This window comes from Dryobates pubescens, chromosome 38 (assembly GCF_014839835.1).
Source record: "Dryobates pubescens isolate bDryPub1 chromosome 38, bDryPub1.pri, whole genome shotgun sequence".
Taxonomy (NCBI): domain Eukaryota; kingdom Metazoa; phylum Chordata; class Aves; order Piciformes; family Picidae; genus Dryobates; species Dryobates pubescens.
In genome coordinates, this window is record NC_071649.1 from 4,226,745 (window position 1) to 4,244,765 (window position 18,021).

General features: G+C 43.5%; 1 protein-coding gene across 1 annotated transcript in view; it reads right to left on the reverse strand.

The window, feature by feature from the left end:
• The window catches only part of FBXL2 (F-box and leucine rich repeat protein 2), a 50,874-nt gene extending 41,874 nt beyond the window's left edge, over positions 1-9,000 (reverse strand). The window contains exon 1 of the mRNA XM_054177140.1: positions 8,879-9,000. Coding sequence (XP_054033115.1) covers positions 8,879-8,881 — 3 coding nt within the window. The 5' untranslated portion in view covers positions 8,882-9,000. The remainder of the gene's footprint in view (positions 1-8,878) is intronic.
• Between the last annotated feature and the right edge of the window lie 9,021 nt (positions 9,001-18,021).

Below are 18,021 nucleotides of genomic sequence, written 5' to 3' on the forward strand. Positions count from 1 at the left end.
CAGCTGAGTGTGTTAAATTAGAGCCCATGGTAAAGCTTTCTGTATCACTGACAAAATCACAGCACACCAAAGTCAACCTCAGAAGGAGATCCCACTTCAAACTAAGCCTGTCTGCAGCAGACAGGCGGCAAAGTCTTTTATTTCAACACACAGACACAATCTGCCCTCCAGGCTCTCGCTCCTATGCTCTAGCTGTTCACTGCACTCTGTCTCAGGCTTTGCCTTCGTGCACTTTAAAATCCCAGACATTCTGGTCTATTGTGGTCTGTGGACACCCTCTACCAAAGCCTAGGGCATTGTCTTCAGTGGGTTTAAAGGTTCCTCCTTATTGGGTCTTTTGCATTGGTCGTTCTTTAGGATCTTTTCCCTTGCAGCATGACAGCAAACTGATCAAAAGCAACACACACCTCATAGGAAAGCCTTCTGTTCTTACTATGTTGGTCCTCCTAAACAGTTAAAGTTCGCCTTTGCACAACAAGATCAAATATACCTGGAAACATCTCTCTTTCCATAATGCCTTCAACTGACCTAAAGCTGCCTATAACTGAAGTTTCCCCACAGCAAGTGCTGTCCAGTATAATAAAGCCCACCATCCAGAAGCAGTTGGCCACATCACCCATTTTGCTGGTGTTCTTCCAGAAAAGTCATCATTCTCGTACTGTCAGCACACGTATTCATTCCACATTATTTGCATTTTACTAGAGGGCATCAGTCTGACTCTGCAAGACCCTGTTCCTGCTACATGACAGATCAAGGTAATTTGTGATCTTCAGAGCTGATGTCCACAGCTGCACAACTCCACCTCACAGACATTGGTTGTTTCAACTCAATCGTATCTTAGTATGGAACAAGAGGTGCTCAGAGGTTTCTTGCCTGCTGTCTCAATCACAGCAGCTCATTAACTAAATAGTCTGCACTATCCTTTCCTGCCTGCTGTCCAGAAAGCAGTCACCTACTACCAACAACATATTTGGAAGTCACCAATCAAGCTTTTTCAAGAGCATGGCCTAATTGCTCCAAGCAGCCAAGGCATTAAGACCTAACAGGTTAGCCTCACCTGTTAGCTGAGCTGTCCATCCTTTAATGCAAGACCTCCTACAAAGTCTCCAGAGACGCAGCAGGCCTCTGAACTAGCCCCACACATTAAGCATACTTTTACATACTGCTGTTTTACCAGCACTGTTATTTAAGGGTGCCATGACACATTCACTTAAACATTTAGTTCACCATTAATTTCAACACAAACTAAGGAGGCTGTAGCACAGCGGTAGAGGTGGACGGAGCCCTGCTGTATACTGAGCGGCGGCGGGCCCAGCCGTGCGCTCAGAGCGGCGACGGCAGCCCCTGGCCATCCACTCAGGCTGCAGCGGGGGCGGCTTTAATCTCTTCCCCAATTTTTCAGATGAGCTCCGAAAATGGCACCTAGCACCTGGTTCCACCTCCCTTCTTCTCAGTAGGTTGTGGTGCAGCCCCTCCCTCTTCCAGGGGAGGGCTGTGTAGCCAGATGCTGTCATGCCTCGGTACATGAACGCCCAGTGGGGGAGCGGTGTACCTGTGACATGCATCTGTATAGCCTTGGGCCGCGGCTGGAAGCAGTCAGCACTGGGCTTGGGATAGGTCCATGCAGGGTTGTGGAAGGCTCAGCGTGCTACTTTCCTGGAGGAGTGGAGAAGCAGTTAGAGCCTGATTGTTCTGACTGGCTTGCCCCAGGGGTGGAAATATGCCGCTGAGTAAATATAGATGGAAATAAAGGTTTGGTTGAGAAGTTGTGAGGCTTTTCCAGGTGACCAGGATGTCCAAAGAATCCATGAAGAGCTTGCACTGCAGAAGAATGAATCCTGCATCACTGGGAGGTTCCATTAGATGAAAGAAGAAGAACTGGAATGGACTGACACTTGAGCCTGAATGAGAGACTGTTTGGGTGGACACCCAGATGAAGATATGGACTTCGCTGGACAGGTCATCAGAAGATTTCTAATTTGATTATATGTTTGGGTGCAGAGATTATGATATGAAATATGGGGTGGCATGTAGCAGTTTGGGCTTGGTGCCCTCTGCTACGTGGGATGCTTCCTGTGTCCAGAAGTCCAGCCCAGCGGGTGGACACAGGAAACTAGGTATTTCCTACCATAATTCTCTGCACCACTATAAGATCCAGTGCAGGGCCTGGCACTTCCTCTTTCTTCCCTTGCTGGCACCTGGTAACTGGGGGAGATGTCTCCTGGCCATGGGCCTGGCTAGGCCCAAGGTCATGGGGGGATGGGCAGTCTCAGATCTGGCCAGCTGAGACTAGCCTAGCAGTGGGGGCGGGGAAGAAGGAGCCCTGGGGGTCTTGGGTGTACCCTCAGGTGGAGATGGGATGTTTCTGGGTCTGCTTTGGGATCTCTTTTGTCACTGTGCTTCTGGCTCTTTCTGTAAACATTCACCCCTTTCCATTTAAACTTTCCATCACTTTTGCAATCCATTTGTCTGAGTCGTTATTTTTTGCCCGTGGTGGGGAGGGGGTCTGCCTCAACCCATCACAGAGGCACAGAACGCAGAAGTGGCATAGAATCTTTTGTACCTTGTCAACACAGCACTTAGGCTGACTTCAGAGTGATGGTTCTTATTTAACCTGTTAAAAATTATGAAGGGGATATCAGGAAATCCAGTGGTTTGCAGAATTAATGACTGACCTAATCACTCAGGCCTAAAATTCAACTGAAAGATAGCACTTGATCAATACTTGCTATCATGTAACTGATGTGTGGTAGCTTGCATGACAGAAAACATCAAGTTCAGTACCAAACCCAAAGAAACAGACATCACACTATTATTTGCAAAAAAGATTTGCAAGTTCTGCTTCCCTCCAGGTTATTCCAATACAGGAAATACTCTGAAGACTAAATCTCTGCTCAGGTTATGATCTACCTAGTTGTGGCAATGCCAGCAACAAGCAGTGTGAGCAATCTGGCAGTGCAGGCCTAGAGCCTGACATGGTGGTAGGCCATGCTCAGCATAAGTGCAGAGCCAGCTACCAGTGTACCAAACAGTGCTGTCTTGCAGCATGTAACTAAAACAAGGCACTGGTAACTATAAACACAGCAAGTTATCTTGGGACAACAGGACATGCACCTCCATCAACAAACCTCGCGTGTCATCAGTAGTTGGACCAATAATCTATAATAGTGTGATGTGTGGTCACTCATAGGGAACCAATGAGTCCATGCCAACAAGGCACTCCGAGTTTATGTAAGTTGTAGAAGTTCCCTTGCTACGCACTTCTGCCTTTCCTATCCTTTCTCCTTCTGTGCTATACCTTACTGTGCTATACTCTCACCATAGGCCTGTGTCATAGGCCTGCAATACTGGAACAATAAAGGAACGATATTAGATCATAGCGATCAGCTGTATTGATTCCAATCTCCGTTGTCCGATATCTGGCGCCCCACCAAAACCCCCAACCAACCAAAACAAACAATAAACAGAACAAGAACCAACTATTACTGTTTAAACACTAAGAAATTTGGAAAAAGCTGTTAATTGCATCCCTCTATATGGCATAAAGACACATAAAGAAACAGGTAAAAAACCAGGCTTGACAAAAGTTTTATCCTCATCATGTTAGTCATATATAATTGGTAAACAAACACTATGTCAGAACTAATGTTTCTCCTGATACTCAGAGTGTGAACTCATTATTACAAAGAGCAAATCTTCTCTGCAAGGCAACCTCCCTCAAGCATGAGCCAGGAAAAAAAGATAAGACAGAAATCAGTGTCGTGGCTGCACATGGCACATATTTAGCGTATAATTAATAAAAGCTTTCAGTTAGACAAAATTAGGTACCTCTTCATGATTACAAGCAGCAATTATAAGTGACTTCAAAGCAAAGTGCATCATAGTAACATTTCCAAAAGATCTTTTCCAGACTGCTCCCAGAAAGGTAAGAAGAGAGAGATTTAGAAGAGAATTGAGATTTAGAAGACAAAATGGTCACTCACTTAATTGTGTTTGCCAAAATTTATGGTTCTTGAATTCCTGCAGAAATAACCTTGTTACTTCAGAAAGAGATTACAGACCATTTTCAGAACTACAAGCAGAGTCAGACATTTTGCCCCTTAATACTTAGATAACAACTATATGACATCAAAACACCATATGGAAATGCCTTTTCTCTGCAAAGCTCTAACCTCTGAAGACAGACAAGCTTGACATACTGGTAGAGTTTTACGTTTATGAAGATTTCATGATGTCTTGCCTCCTTATTGATTTGAAGTTACAGAACAGACTGCTTAACCAGCTGAACAGCACTCAAATCCGAAAACAGAGTTTACTATTTCCTTATGCCCAAAGCAGAATACAGGAAAGCACCAGAATAGGAAAAGAGCACACGGCCAGTATTTTAAGGGCAGCATGTTGGTATCAAATTTTAAGTACTTTCTTGTGGGCCACAGAGCAGCAGCTGGTGCTCCTAAGTAGTCACAAACGCACAAGCCCAGAAAAGGGCACATTTCCAGGTCCAGTCCTCCTCTAGCACAAGTGCTGTGGTTTCCACAAGGCAAAGATAACAACCCAGAGGGAATCATTCAAGAGATTTGAATGTATAAGCTGAGATGCCCTTGTATTTTAATCAATGCAACTACATGGACACCTGGTAGGGCATAGGAGAGAATTCATTGAGTCAGCAAAAAGTATGCATCAGATAGATTCTGTGCTTCATTTTTCTTGACCAGGTAAGTAACAAATCCCTTTCCTTAGACCTCAGACAATCAAATGCAAATTGCAAAAGCCTCAGTTCAAGACACCTGAGAAAGGTACTTTCCTTTGACCGTTCAACCAACTTTGAGTCTGAAATAGAATCAAAGGCAACTTCCACTACCACAGCATTCACAAGGACTGCAGTCAAAATGTAACTTGTCACAAAACAACCAGTTTGGTTTCACTTGCTCCTGTAGAATAACACTATGTACACAGATTGTTAGACACAGCACAGTATGTTTTGGGGAAACTAATCTGAGTGAAAAGCTTGCTCTTTACAAACTACTAGTAAAAAAATCTTCAGTCTCAAGAACAAATAGTTTAAACTTTGTTAGAGACATACAAATAATTTCTTGATCCTGAAAAACAAACAGTATGCTGTGAATTTTAAATCCATCATCACACTTTTAATGTCTTATGTATACCTTTATTCTCTTGAAACAACTGATAGAGACTTCCTGCCTTTTCAGTAACACAGGTTTAACTTACACCATTTGAAAGTTAATCTCTGTTTACAGTCCTCCTCCTCAGAAAATTTACAAACAATTAAAATATCCCACTTTGTGTTAAAAGTTCAAGTGGGGAAGCTGTTTTGCAAAAGCTCAGCCAGCTGGACTCCAACACTATTACATTCAAATCATGCCACCCAAAAGATATGGCTCAAGTATGATCAGAAATTGCAAGCATTTTCTATCGTCCAAAAAAGATAAAGAAACAAAAGATATGAAAAGGAAAAAAAGATAAAAATAACTCCAGATCAGCTTCCTTAAAAACTTATTAGAAAGCATGGAAGTGAATGCATTGTCTAAACTAGCTCAAGGCTACTTTCTGAACTGTGAGGGAGAACTCTGTGGTTTCACAATTTCATCTGGTTTTGTCACAGAATGGTCTGGGCTGGAAGGGACCTCCAAACGTCATCCAGACCAAGCCCCTCTGCAGTCAGCAGGGACATCCCCGACTAGATCAGGTTGCCCAGAGCCCTGCTGAGCCTCACCTTGAGCATCTCCAGGGATGGGGCTTCAACCACCTCCCTGGGCAACCTGTTCCAGTGTTCCAATACCCTCACGGTGCAGAACTCATTCCTAACATCCAATCTAAATCTACCCTTCTCTAGTTTGAAGCCATTGACCCTTGTCCTGTCACTGCAGGCCTTTGTAAAGAATCTCTCTCCAGCCTTCTTGTAACCCCCTTCAGGTACTGGAAGGTTTCTATTAGGTGTCCCCGGAGCCTTCTCTTTTCCAGGCTGAACACCCCCAGCTCCCTCAGCCTGTCCTCGTAGCAGAGGCTCTCCAATCCTCTGATCATTTTCATGGCCCTCCTACTCAGTACATCCTATTTTGGGGTATTTCTCATTCAGGAGAAACACTACCAGAAGTATTTCACAAGTTGATCCATGTATATGAAATTAGTGCAGTTACTCCGATTTCTAATTGACAAAAGAACTAAAGTACCGTTAATGCGTAGCCTTCTGCTGGCATTCAGATCGATACTGTCACAGTGCCAAGATTAGTACTACTTTTCTACACTAACCTATAAATAGTTGCCATGCTTTAGTGAAAATCTTTTATTTGAAATTTTCCACATTGGCTAGCCCTGTATTATCCCCGATTTTAACTAAGATGACTAAATACTTCAGTCTGCTGCCAAAATAAGCAATCAATAAGGTAATGGTCCTTCTGATTTGTAGAAACATTGATATTCCCCACACTAAAAGGTCTGGTGTTAACTGGTCAAAACTATTTCCTTCCTCATCTTTCCTAAAAGATACAGCTCAGAATAACAAAGAGGGAAAGTACAACATAAGCATGCCTAATCAAGACTAACCCTGTAACAGAGAAAGATCTAACTATAAGCACTCACAATTACACTATTTCATTATTTTCTTATCAGCTCTCAAGTGCAACTTGGGAGATGCCCAGTAGAAGAACCGGCACAGCAGGCTGAGATTTCACCTGTGCCATTACGGCAGTAGTTCAATGCTTCTGTGCAGATTCTATGTCTGCAGCATTTTAGATCGCTAACGGTATCACCAGGAATGTCAAGATGGATGATGAAGAAAAGCACCATAGGTGGAGCACGGTAAATGCAAAATATTTACTTATATTGGGAAACAACTCATATGTATTTGGTTCATTTCTTTTCAGTCTGCAATTTTTCTTACGTTTAAAATATAAGATACATCCTTTTTATTCAACTGACTTTCAAGATACTGTATCTTCTGTGAAGTGGAATAAGATGCGTGACAGAATACTAATGTGAAGCAGGACACGACATGAAGTCACACAATAAACACCAATACCACACCATTCGCAGCCTCATTCACTGACGTTTACTACTCCTGGTGGAAAGACACAGACCAAATCCAACATGATTCTACATGGAAGTGCACTGCAATCTCTCACTGCCCACCTGTATTTTTATCCCACCTCACATTTTAGTTTTCAGTGTTGATTTTCTGAAGTTCAAAACATATAGGCTAGAATCAGAAAGAGAAGACAAAGTACTGAAGAAAGAGAAGGGACATGAACAAGCCTTCAAGCAAAGGAAGGAAGGTTATACCACCACAGGGATATGCTCCTTCCTTTTGAGGCTGAGCATTCCCTCCCTCTCCCCAGAACTTGCTACAGGAAATGTAGTATGATTACACACACACAAAGTGATTTTTTTCCCTTAAAGCATTGTATATTTCTGCATGTATGAAAGGCTAGTAACCGTGCCTTCCTCCTGTTTAAAGCTATCATTGTGAAGCAATAAGACATCAGACACTTAAGTTGCAACTGAAAACAGGGATAACAGAAATACCCTCTTTGGAACACATTTTGCCTGTGCCTACTCCTCCTTACATGTCTTGCAATCTTTGTTTTGCAAGCATCACAATGCACCTCTCCCCTGCTACTCACCGTGTACATGTACTGTATCACATCCCCACATGCTCTCCCCACAGAGCAACCCCCAACCACTCTTCTCCTCCTTTGCTGCTCCATTCACATACTCCATGGCACACATCTCTACACACAGATAGGACAAAGCTTGTGCTCGCCACAGGCATACCACAAGTCTATTATTAATGCACCTGTATATACACACCAAACCATCGATACTAGGCATACTCACACACACAAGTGAATGCCACCCCAGTCACACAAAATGCCATTCCCTGTATCTGCCACACGCATAGAGAAGCACAGATAATCCTTACCACACCCATAGCATACATACCTATAAAAATACCCACGTTATGCCACACCCAGCACTCACTCTATACACAGACACAAGCCCACAGCAGAGCACTACACAGACACAATCGCACACACACTATGTCTTGTCCCCGCACAGCGCCACATCTGTGCTACACCACACATCTGAAGCCTAAATCGTAGCAGACACACACACACTGATGCAGAAGTGCAGCAGTATACACATCTGGTACTGGGCAGACCCCAGGCCACACCCTATCTCCCCGCACAAGCACAGCACCCCATGCATCCACACCCTAACACCCCACGTCTGCTCCTTGCAACAGACACACACGTTGGCTTCCTGACTGCCTCGTACAGGGGATGACACACCTCTGTCGCGCCCCAGCCGCTTTACACACAGATGATCAGCTGTGTTTCACACCGAGGACAACACACTGCGACCCGCTCTACACACGGGCAGCCTCTAGCCATGGCTGCTCCGGCCCTGTACAGGGCGGCAGGGTACCCGCCACACCTCACCCGCAGACAGGCACATAGCCTCCCCCCGCGTGTGCTGCAGCGAGGGAGATCGCAGCCCCCCCTGCTCCGGGCAGACAGACGGACACCCTCTTGCTCCCCCACCGTCACAGCAGGGGCCGGCGCAGCCCGACACGGTCCCCTGCATACACATCCCCGCATCGGGCCGCACGGCAGGCACCGCAACTGCCCCGCCACGGCGCACACCGGCACGCTCCATGCACACCCCTGGCCCGCCAGGCGCAGACGTTACGCCTAGCCCGATCTCTGCCCTCGCCCGCCGCCCGGCCCCGATGCCGCTCCACACGGCCCGGCCAGCGCCGCCGCCCGCCCCGCCACCTGCCCGCCCCGCCCTGGGCCCCGAACGGCCGTGCCGTGCCCCTAACGCCGGCGGGCCGGGCCGGGCCGGGCCGCAGGCTCACCATGGCAGAGGCGCGGCGGCGAGGCCGGTTGTCCTGGCGACGAGCAGCCCCGAAGAGGGCGCCAGGTGCACCGCCTGCGCGCGCCGCCGCCACTGCCGCCGGAGCTGGGCCGGGCCGGGGCGGCCGGCGCCTCACGTGACTGGCAGCGCCCCTGCGCCGCGAGCCTGCGCCGCGAACCTGCCCCGCCCCCGCGGCTACTGCGCCCCGCCCGCTTCAGGTGGTGGCGGCGGCAGGGCGGGCATGGCGCGGCGGCGGGGCGGGCGGTGCTGCCGCCGGTAGAAGGGGTTCTGGCTTTGGGCATGGCGGCCTAGCTTGTCAGCTCGGCGAGGGAAGGCTGTGGGTCAGGGCCTGCTTCTTCCGCGGCTCTTGCGTAGCCCCCGACAGGAAGACGCCGGTAGCTGTCCCCAGTCAGCCCGGTAGCTCTGTCCTCACGGGTGAAGACGGGTCGATGTAGCCGCCGGGCAGCAGCGCTCCCCGCTGCGTCCCCTCCTAAAGCTCTCCTGGATGCTGCTAGTGCAGAAGGAGCTGCCCCCTGCTCTCCTGCAGTTTGCAACTTGGTGTATTACGGAGCCATGCTCAGACAGGGGCTGCCTTGTAAAGGCATTGTAAACACTCCTTGTGAAAGAGGTTGTAGAGAGGCGAGGATTGGTCTCTCCCAGCTAATACAGGGTAAGAGGAAATGGCCTCAAGTTTCATCAGGGTAGGTTTTGAGTGAACACTAGCAAAATTCTTTCACCAAAACAATTGTCAAGCACTGGAACAGGCTGCCCAGGGAAGTGGTGGAGTCACCACCCTGCAGGTACTTGAAACACATGTAGATGTGGTGCTGAGGGACTTGGTTCAGTAGTGATCTGAGTGTGTTGGGTTAATGGCTGATGACCTTCCGAAATATTTTCCAACCAAAACAATTCTGATTCTGAGCTGGAGGGTCTGCAACCAGAGCACACAGTGGCTGTTGTTGGAACCATGGGTGTAGATTAGTGGGGATGATAACACCCTGAACTGCTGCAGAAGAATTCACTGATGCTTGTCTGTAGATAAGGGGGAATGATAATGCCCTAAACTGCTGCGGAAGAATTCACCAAACCCTGTCTGTCAGCCAAATACTACAAAGCGATGCGTGCTGTCAGTAAGGGCACAGCTTGCTTCTGAGAATGCTCACTGCATAAAACTGCTGACAAAGCCAAATACAATACCATTAATAGCACACTTACATCTGTTCAGCAGTCACAATAACACGCAAAGCCCAGGAGATGGGAAAAATTAGGGAGAAAACATTATCCCAGCAGGTATTGTTTTCTGTTGATTCAGTCCTTCAGATTTCTAAGAAACTTCAGTGGCCATTGTAGAATAACAGGAGTTTGCTATTTGGAATGGGCTGCATTCCCTCCTTTAAGGAATGAAACATCTTGGTCTGATTAATAATAATAAAAAAATCCTCCTTATGAAAGTGTCCTTTCTCAGAACCTGCAAGGAAATAGTTGGTACATGCATGTACCATTTGCTGGCACATTCCTGAATCTACTGTCTTATACTCTCCATGTTTTGAAGAATGACCTGGTTCACTGAGTTGATTCTATTTGCATAGTAGGGAAGAAAGCCTCAGAAATGTGAAATATGTATAAACAATTTAAATATCTTCAGCTGAATTACAGAAGGCTCAGACTAGCAGTTTCTAAATACTATTGGTTCACATTTTTAAAAAAAAAATAGTATCACGATTGCCCTTTTTTTTTTTTTCTTTTTTTTTAGTTCAGTGCAAATTTCTGGACTGTGAAAGTGACAGCTTTTTCTGTCACTGCAGTGAAAAGAAAGACATTTAAAGAGCTGCAATCAGTTCAAGTTGCAGAAACCTGGAAAAAAATATTGCAAGGAGAAGGGACATTGCAAAATAATGATGGTTTGATGAAGAGGAGTTCAGCATAATTAGTTCAGTTGGGACCTCTTTGTGCAAGGGAAATAAGACAGGAGACAAACGTTCAAGTTGACTCCAAGTGGCCTAACATCAGCTCTCATTTGATTGAAATCTGTAAGGAATAGTACATTACAGAAAAGATTTGAATCAATATTTTATGAGTAAAAAGAGTATAGAAAGAAAACCATTGCTCCTCATCCTGCCACTGCAGGCCTTCGTAAGCAGTCTCTCTATCCTTCCTGTAGCCTCTTCAGGTACTGGCAGGCTGCTATTAGTTCTCTCTGGAGCCTCCTCTTCTCCAGGCTGAACAACCCCAGCTCCCTCCCTTTTATATGTTACAGTGCTGCATTACTTAACTTCCTGGAGTCTTTTTTATGTGTGTTGTGCTATCACTTGAAAATATAAGGCAAGCTTGCTCAAAAAGCCCCTCTACATTGGTTTCAGTTTTGCCAAATAAGCAATTAGTTGTGGAAATGAGGCTTCAGAGATGTGTGTACAAAAGTGGTAACATCCTGTTCTATCTTCTCCATTTCTTGTCTGTGGAATGTCTCAATGTATACATCCCAAGTGTTAAGAGGCTATGTTCATGTTTAGTGTCCTGTTTTCAACAATCCACAGCAGTACCACATGGTGACATTTTTTTCACCAAAAACTGCCCTGCAGTACAGACTTGTGGTAGCAGTTTGACCACGTATGGCTTCCTCAGCAGCCTAGTGTATTTCACTTAGAGATATGTTTAAAATCTGAAGTAAAAAGTAGAAGAATCAAAACTCACTATTGTAAGATTTGCGTGGCTGCAAATAAAAAATACAACTTAGGTTCATAAGCAGAGTGGTATTTTATTGCCTGTCCTAAACTTCTGCCTGTGTCAAGATAAATTGCATTAAAACTTAGTGTTTAGTGCTTCTTTGGATTAATTTCCATTTGTTGCCTTCCTGTGAAACATGTTAGGCTGACAAGCAATGATGGAATAGGATACCCTTTACAAACTGTAATAGAATCCTTTGCTCTAGCTGCTGTGCTTTTTGCATGTTGTTTTTTGTTTGTTTTGGGTTTGGTTTGGTATTGTTTTCGAGCACCAACAGACATTTGCAAGTCACCCAGGAAAAGATACAAATATGAACCCTTACAGATATTTTGCAAAGATTTTTTCGTGAGCCTTGTGTTTTGGGGAGAATATGTGTGTTATTTATTTTTGTAACAGTACCAGACAAAAGTTTTTTGCATTGTTGCACTCAAATGAGTGCTCAAGTTTAGGAGTTCTACTGGGAGTTTAAATGTGTGGTAGCACCCAACAGTTCTGCAGTTTGAAAATGGTGTTTGATAAACTTGTTCTGTACTGTATGACAGATGACACTCTGTATCCTGACAATTTCTAATAATGTTATTTTGCAAGTGTGAAATAAAAGCCTTTAAATGTGGTCTGTTGTTGATCAGGTAAACTAAAAGTCATTGCATCCATGTTGTCTTAGGTGGTAAAAATCTGACTGGAGATTTATTGGCTTAAAAGCAGAAGGAAAGATAAATACTAGAACTTTAAATGGTGAATAAAAATGATTGTGGTCGGATGCCTTGTGGCATGTCTGCTTTCTCCAAACTTGGAGTACACACTCTTGCTTCAACAGAACTCTGCCATTTCCATTATGATCTATTTTATAAATGTAAAATTGTACCCAATTCTTTGGTTGCAGCAGAGTAGGGAGCTTACATGAAGGGATAACATAGACACCTTTTTTATACATTCTTCTGGGTGGTTTAGAATCATGCTCCTTTCTACTTTGAACTGGACAGTTGTGCTTTGTTTGTATTCAGTTGTTTCAATGAATAATTTTGGACACAGCTGAGTTTTTGGTGTCTAGATTAGCTGCTTGAATTAGAACAAATTCCCTTTATAATGACCTGTGCAAAGTTAAGAATCCACCCACTCCCTATTGACTATGCAGCACACCTGAAATTAGATGACTCAAGGTGTAAACACAGTTGCCTGTACAAAGGCAAGCATAAATATTAATGCTCTCAGGATGTTCTTCTTTAGTGTTTAGTATAATGGGCCCCTGAGTGGGACCACCAGATACAGATGCTAAAGAAACAGTACACAGGAGTTACAGGTGTGATGCCCACATAGAAAGGAAGGATAGGGTAAGATTTCCCTGAAAATGTTGCTTTTCATGGACTCTTCAGCACGGAAGATCTCAGTCTGCTTTTGTCACCAGCACAGTTAGTCCTCAGCTTACTTAATGAAACATTTAGTTCCTAAAAGCCCACAGACGGTTTTGTTTCTATTCTAAATCCAGGTAAATTAAAGCATGTAGACAGCATCATCTATGCAATAAACAGCTGCTCAGAGGCAGTATTAGAACTGGAAAGCAGGAGTTACAGAATATGGGGCACACATGTAGTATGAAACATGGGTTGCCTGAACGTCCTCCCAAAATTGAATTAACATTTAACATCTAAGCTCCAATCCTCCAGACTCCTATATACTAGGTAAAGTAGTTGCTACTTAGATTTCACAAGGACTGTTATTGGTGGCAAGTACAGCTTTGGACAGCAAGTGTGTGCAGATGGATCCCTAAATTGCCTTCTATGGAATAAAAATGAGAACTAGAGTTTTGAGGGAGGTTGAAGCAACTGCTAAACCTATTACTGATGGCTGATTGGAAATACTGTAGCATATCCAAAAAAGTGTACAGTAAGACAGAAAAACAAGGCCAAGGCCATGTTTCTAGAGAATTTCCATAATCTCTACATTTTTATGTAGGAAATATATGTGATATATTGAATACATGAGACCTAAAAATAACTTTTTCGTTTGGTTTACATCAAATGGTGACAAAATCCTAATGGCAACCTTTCAACTAGCTGTGCAATAAGCACATTGGGGAAGAGAAGAGTGAATTATGAGGGGTCAATCTTACTTCTTTCAGATTGGATATGTTGTTAAAAAAATAAATAAATCCATATGCAACATATTTTTGTCTGCTTTCATTACCAGAAGAATAAAAGTGCACCAAAAGAAACCCAAAACTTGAACAGCTTCTATCCTTGACAATCACAGACCTAAATTAATCTACACTGTAATTCTACTGACATCAATGGAATTAGTTCAAGAATTCATACTGAGAATTTAACTTCTGTTTTTCTTTATTTTAATTATGCTTCATACAGAAAATAGAAGCAGCCAAGGGGGATTCTAGAAGTTGTCAGTGTAATGCTGTCTGTTCTGTTATGATGCTCTTTTAATTTCCTGGGGGGCAAGCTTGTTGCAGCAATACAGGTTTTATAGAATTACACCAGATGCACACACAGTGCACCTCAAATACAGCAAATCATTCAAATAAATTAGTATAGGAGTAATGTCTCCATTTCATTAAGTCCACTGCAAAGATGACAGCGGTATAAATGCAGGTACCTTGTGCATGGAGAGACCCTGACCTCCTGAGCAGCTCTCCTTTGGTCCATCTGGTATTGCAGTGATGGCCCATGACTGGGAGGAGACAAGCAAAAGCCCTCTAGGTTGTTTCCTTGAAGAGCCTGAGTATCGCCTGCCGCTAAGGGAAACATATCTTTAAATGGCAGCTGTGGACAGCAGGGACACTGGGTAGTAGGTCTCACATTCTCCATTTGAGTGCAGCATCTCCTTTCGTACAGCAGTTAATGTATTGTTTAAGGTCACTTGCTGGAGCATGCCTTACCTCCTGTGTCATTCATCTATAGGAATACTGCCAAGCCTGAGCATTTCTTGCATACATTGCTTATGTTTTCCACAGCAGGGTGACTTTATCTTGTTTTATCTTCACAGTGAAGGCAGAAAGCAGTCAGAAAATGTGCAGGTGTGAAATGAATTGAAATGATGGGGAGAATTCCATGTTTCATTGCTTGTCTTTTTACCCTTTCCAGATGAAAATGACATTTGACATCAAGAATGACCACTCCACTCTACAGAAATTAACTAGAAAAATTGATACTGAGAAGCAAGGTGTTTGGGTGAGCGTATTTGTAAAGCATTAGACTCCAGATGGGTAGAATGTGCCTCTTGCAAAGGTTCTGTGGTAAAAGTTACTGCAGCATAACACTGGGGGGGTTGGAAGACATTGATAGGTCAAACCAATATATGTGTTTGCACTGTTTAGAGTGGCATTTACAACACAGTGCAGTAAACCAACCTCATTTCAAAACAAACCAGTTCTTCAGGCACTGTGCAGATCAGCAGGAAATCGAAGCCTGGACTCAGGAAAAAGCCAGAAGAGAAACTCTTGCAGTTTGATGGACAATGCAGCATTGCACTAAGGTCATGATAGGAGATGAAAAGGCAGGAAAAGGTGGAAGAAAGTCAATGTAATTAAAGATTAGAGAAAGAAAAGCAGTACAATTGCTTTCAGTTCCTGTGTTAAAATTTTTCACCTACTAAACCCATCTATTTCAATAATATTACACTGAAAACAGTAGATTTATTTCCTTTACTCAAGTTATTTCATGACAAAGGTAAGGTGTTTTCTGCCACTGATTAAGTCAGCTCTGGACTGGCACTTAACCCAGTCTGATGTCAGGATGTGTCCCACTTCAGCTCCAACCAAGTGTGGGCAGAATCGTGTGGCTGAGATATATTTAACTGGATTTCACCAGTAGAGGTTGGCATAATTTGGAATAATACATCAGCACCACAGTAGCTCTTTAACTGCAGCATTATTAAGAACTTCCATAAGCATTCGTTATGCCACAGCTTTATACCACACATTTGTATTCTCAGAGATCCAATTGTATTTAACGGATTTGAATTTCCCTGTGGTTTGAAATAATACAGTCCAATCTTCTGATACAAATTGTACATGAAATTACCTAAACCTGTTATTCAAATGCATTTTTGACCATCTACAAACCCAACCATTCTGTCCACTCTGTGCCCAGTTGGAGGCATGTTTACTTGCCCATAAGCCTCTGTGTGTAGCATCGGTGCATGGACATTTAGGCTAAAAGTTTCAAAACGGGTAACATTGCAAAAGAAGATATTGAGATATGTGAAGCTAGGAAACAAGGCTAGTAGTTAACTGGGTAAGTATTGACTTGTAAGTCCACCTTCTGACTCCTTCATGTTGCTAGAAGACAGTTTATTGCTCTTGTTTCGGTAGCCATGACTTGTAGCTGATTCCAAACATACACACACAGACACACACAGACACACACACAGGGTTTCTTTTGTAATGGTATATACAGTGAACAGCTACTTCGTGTTGGTAATTATGTGGCACTGTCAGCTTAGGAAGATAAAACGTTGCCCTCCTATTTTCTTTCAGAGCCACAGTTTTCTTTCTTTCATTCTTTCTAGTCTATCAAGTGGTTTGTTTAATGACACAGCTTACATGCATGCAATGCTTTTCATGCAGAACAATGCCAAAGTGCCATGGAGACTCTGTGGAGACTCTGCCATGGGTTAGTTGTTTAGGTGGTGTTGGATTGGTTGATGGGTTGGACGCGATGATCTTGAAGGTCTCTTCCAACCTGGTTTATTCTATGTATTCTATGTATTCTATGTATTGTCTTAGTGAAGCTCCACAACAAATGCATCTTTTTTCTATTGGCACTCTCTAGACGTAAAAAGGACCCTGTGTGCTACATCAAGAAGATGAGACCGTGTATATTCACACAGGATAGAAACTGCTAGGTTGAGAATGAAGATTCATGCAGAACCTCCAATACTGTTTGCATTCATTTTCCTTCTAACAGTCCAAGTATTTTAATGGCACATTCATGAAGGCTTCATGATTTGTAGGATTATCAGTAGGATTTTTGTAGGTTAATTCCAGGGTTCTCTTAGTTAGGAAAGAAAATTAATTGGGAAACATAAAATGTACAATAAAATGCTGAAAAATGTAATTGTGAGTTGAATCTCACCACACAAAATGAGTTTTCATTTCTGTCTTCTTTTAGTTGGGTTTTTTTTTTGACAAACATGTCTATCATTCTCCTCCTTTTTCTGTAACAGAGAAAAAAGCAGATATTTTAATGGTTGTTTTGTAAGTCTAACTATTATTGAGTGCTTTTTGGTTTGTGTTTAACATCCCAAACATGGTAGTAGCGTGTACACTGTAGTATTTTAAAAGCATATGGCATTACATACATATGGGTGAGGCTTGCATTTGAGGTAAGTCTTACCCACATTTTCTCATAATTGGTTATGAACCTTGCCCTTGAGAAGTCCTTTGGGATATAAATCGTCTGAACTTTGCAGCTATTTATTGTCTCTATGAGGGTTTAAAGAAAAATTCTGCATAATAATCTCTCAATTTGAGGGAATTTCAGTTCTAACTTTGACCCTAGCATTTCAGCAAGGTCCAAGCCAGGCTGATTCTTGATCTCCATGATTACAGCAGTAAAAAAGCAGCTCTCTCTCCGTCTGGTGATGTGAAATTCTTCCTTCTTTGCTTGAATGTTAAATGACAGATCCTTTCATAGAAACTCTGCTTTGGCTAGTACCCCTAAATAGGCCTACCTGTGCCAGAACTGTGGGAGCCTCAAAGTGCAGCCCCTCTGCAATTTCCATTTCAGCATACAACAATTTTTAAAAAGGTACCTTTTGTGTCTCAGTTTCCTCTCTGAAAGCTCTGAGCCTGTTAGTGCATCATGAAATCCACATGCATCGAGGGAGATACAAGGCCATCCAAATTTGGTTTTGTATATTTGCCTATTTGTCCTTATTCCTTACCCTTGTAAACCCTCCCTGTTATTGCTGTGTATATATTTTGTTTAAAAATTTACTTCTCCTACTTCCAAACCAACTCCAGATTATTTTTTGGTAGATTAAACTCCAGTTAAGGCTTAAACCACCACACCCTCCTTGTGCCATCGTGTGCCCATGAGTACTGGTGGCTGTGTGAACAACGAATTTCCACATGCTATGTCAGGTAGCTCATAGATTTAAACAGCATCTTAACAACAGCCCTGTCATGCTGAAATGATTTTTCCCAGCAACGCCTATTGCTAGGCAAAACTCTGAACTTTCATCCATAGTGGTAGCCCTATGGACACAAATGCCAGGTCAGGCATTCAGCATTGTTTCCTCCTCCTCCTCCATGAACTCTTGGTGGTGTAAATTGAAATTCCCTGTTACAAACGTGACAAATGCAGACCTAGAGTACTGCTCTCTGCCTTGTGGCCTTGATTATTAGCTCAAAACTCTGGTGACCTTTACAAGGAGGTGCTCTACCATCACACAATGGCAGCCACCACC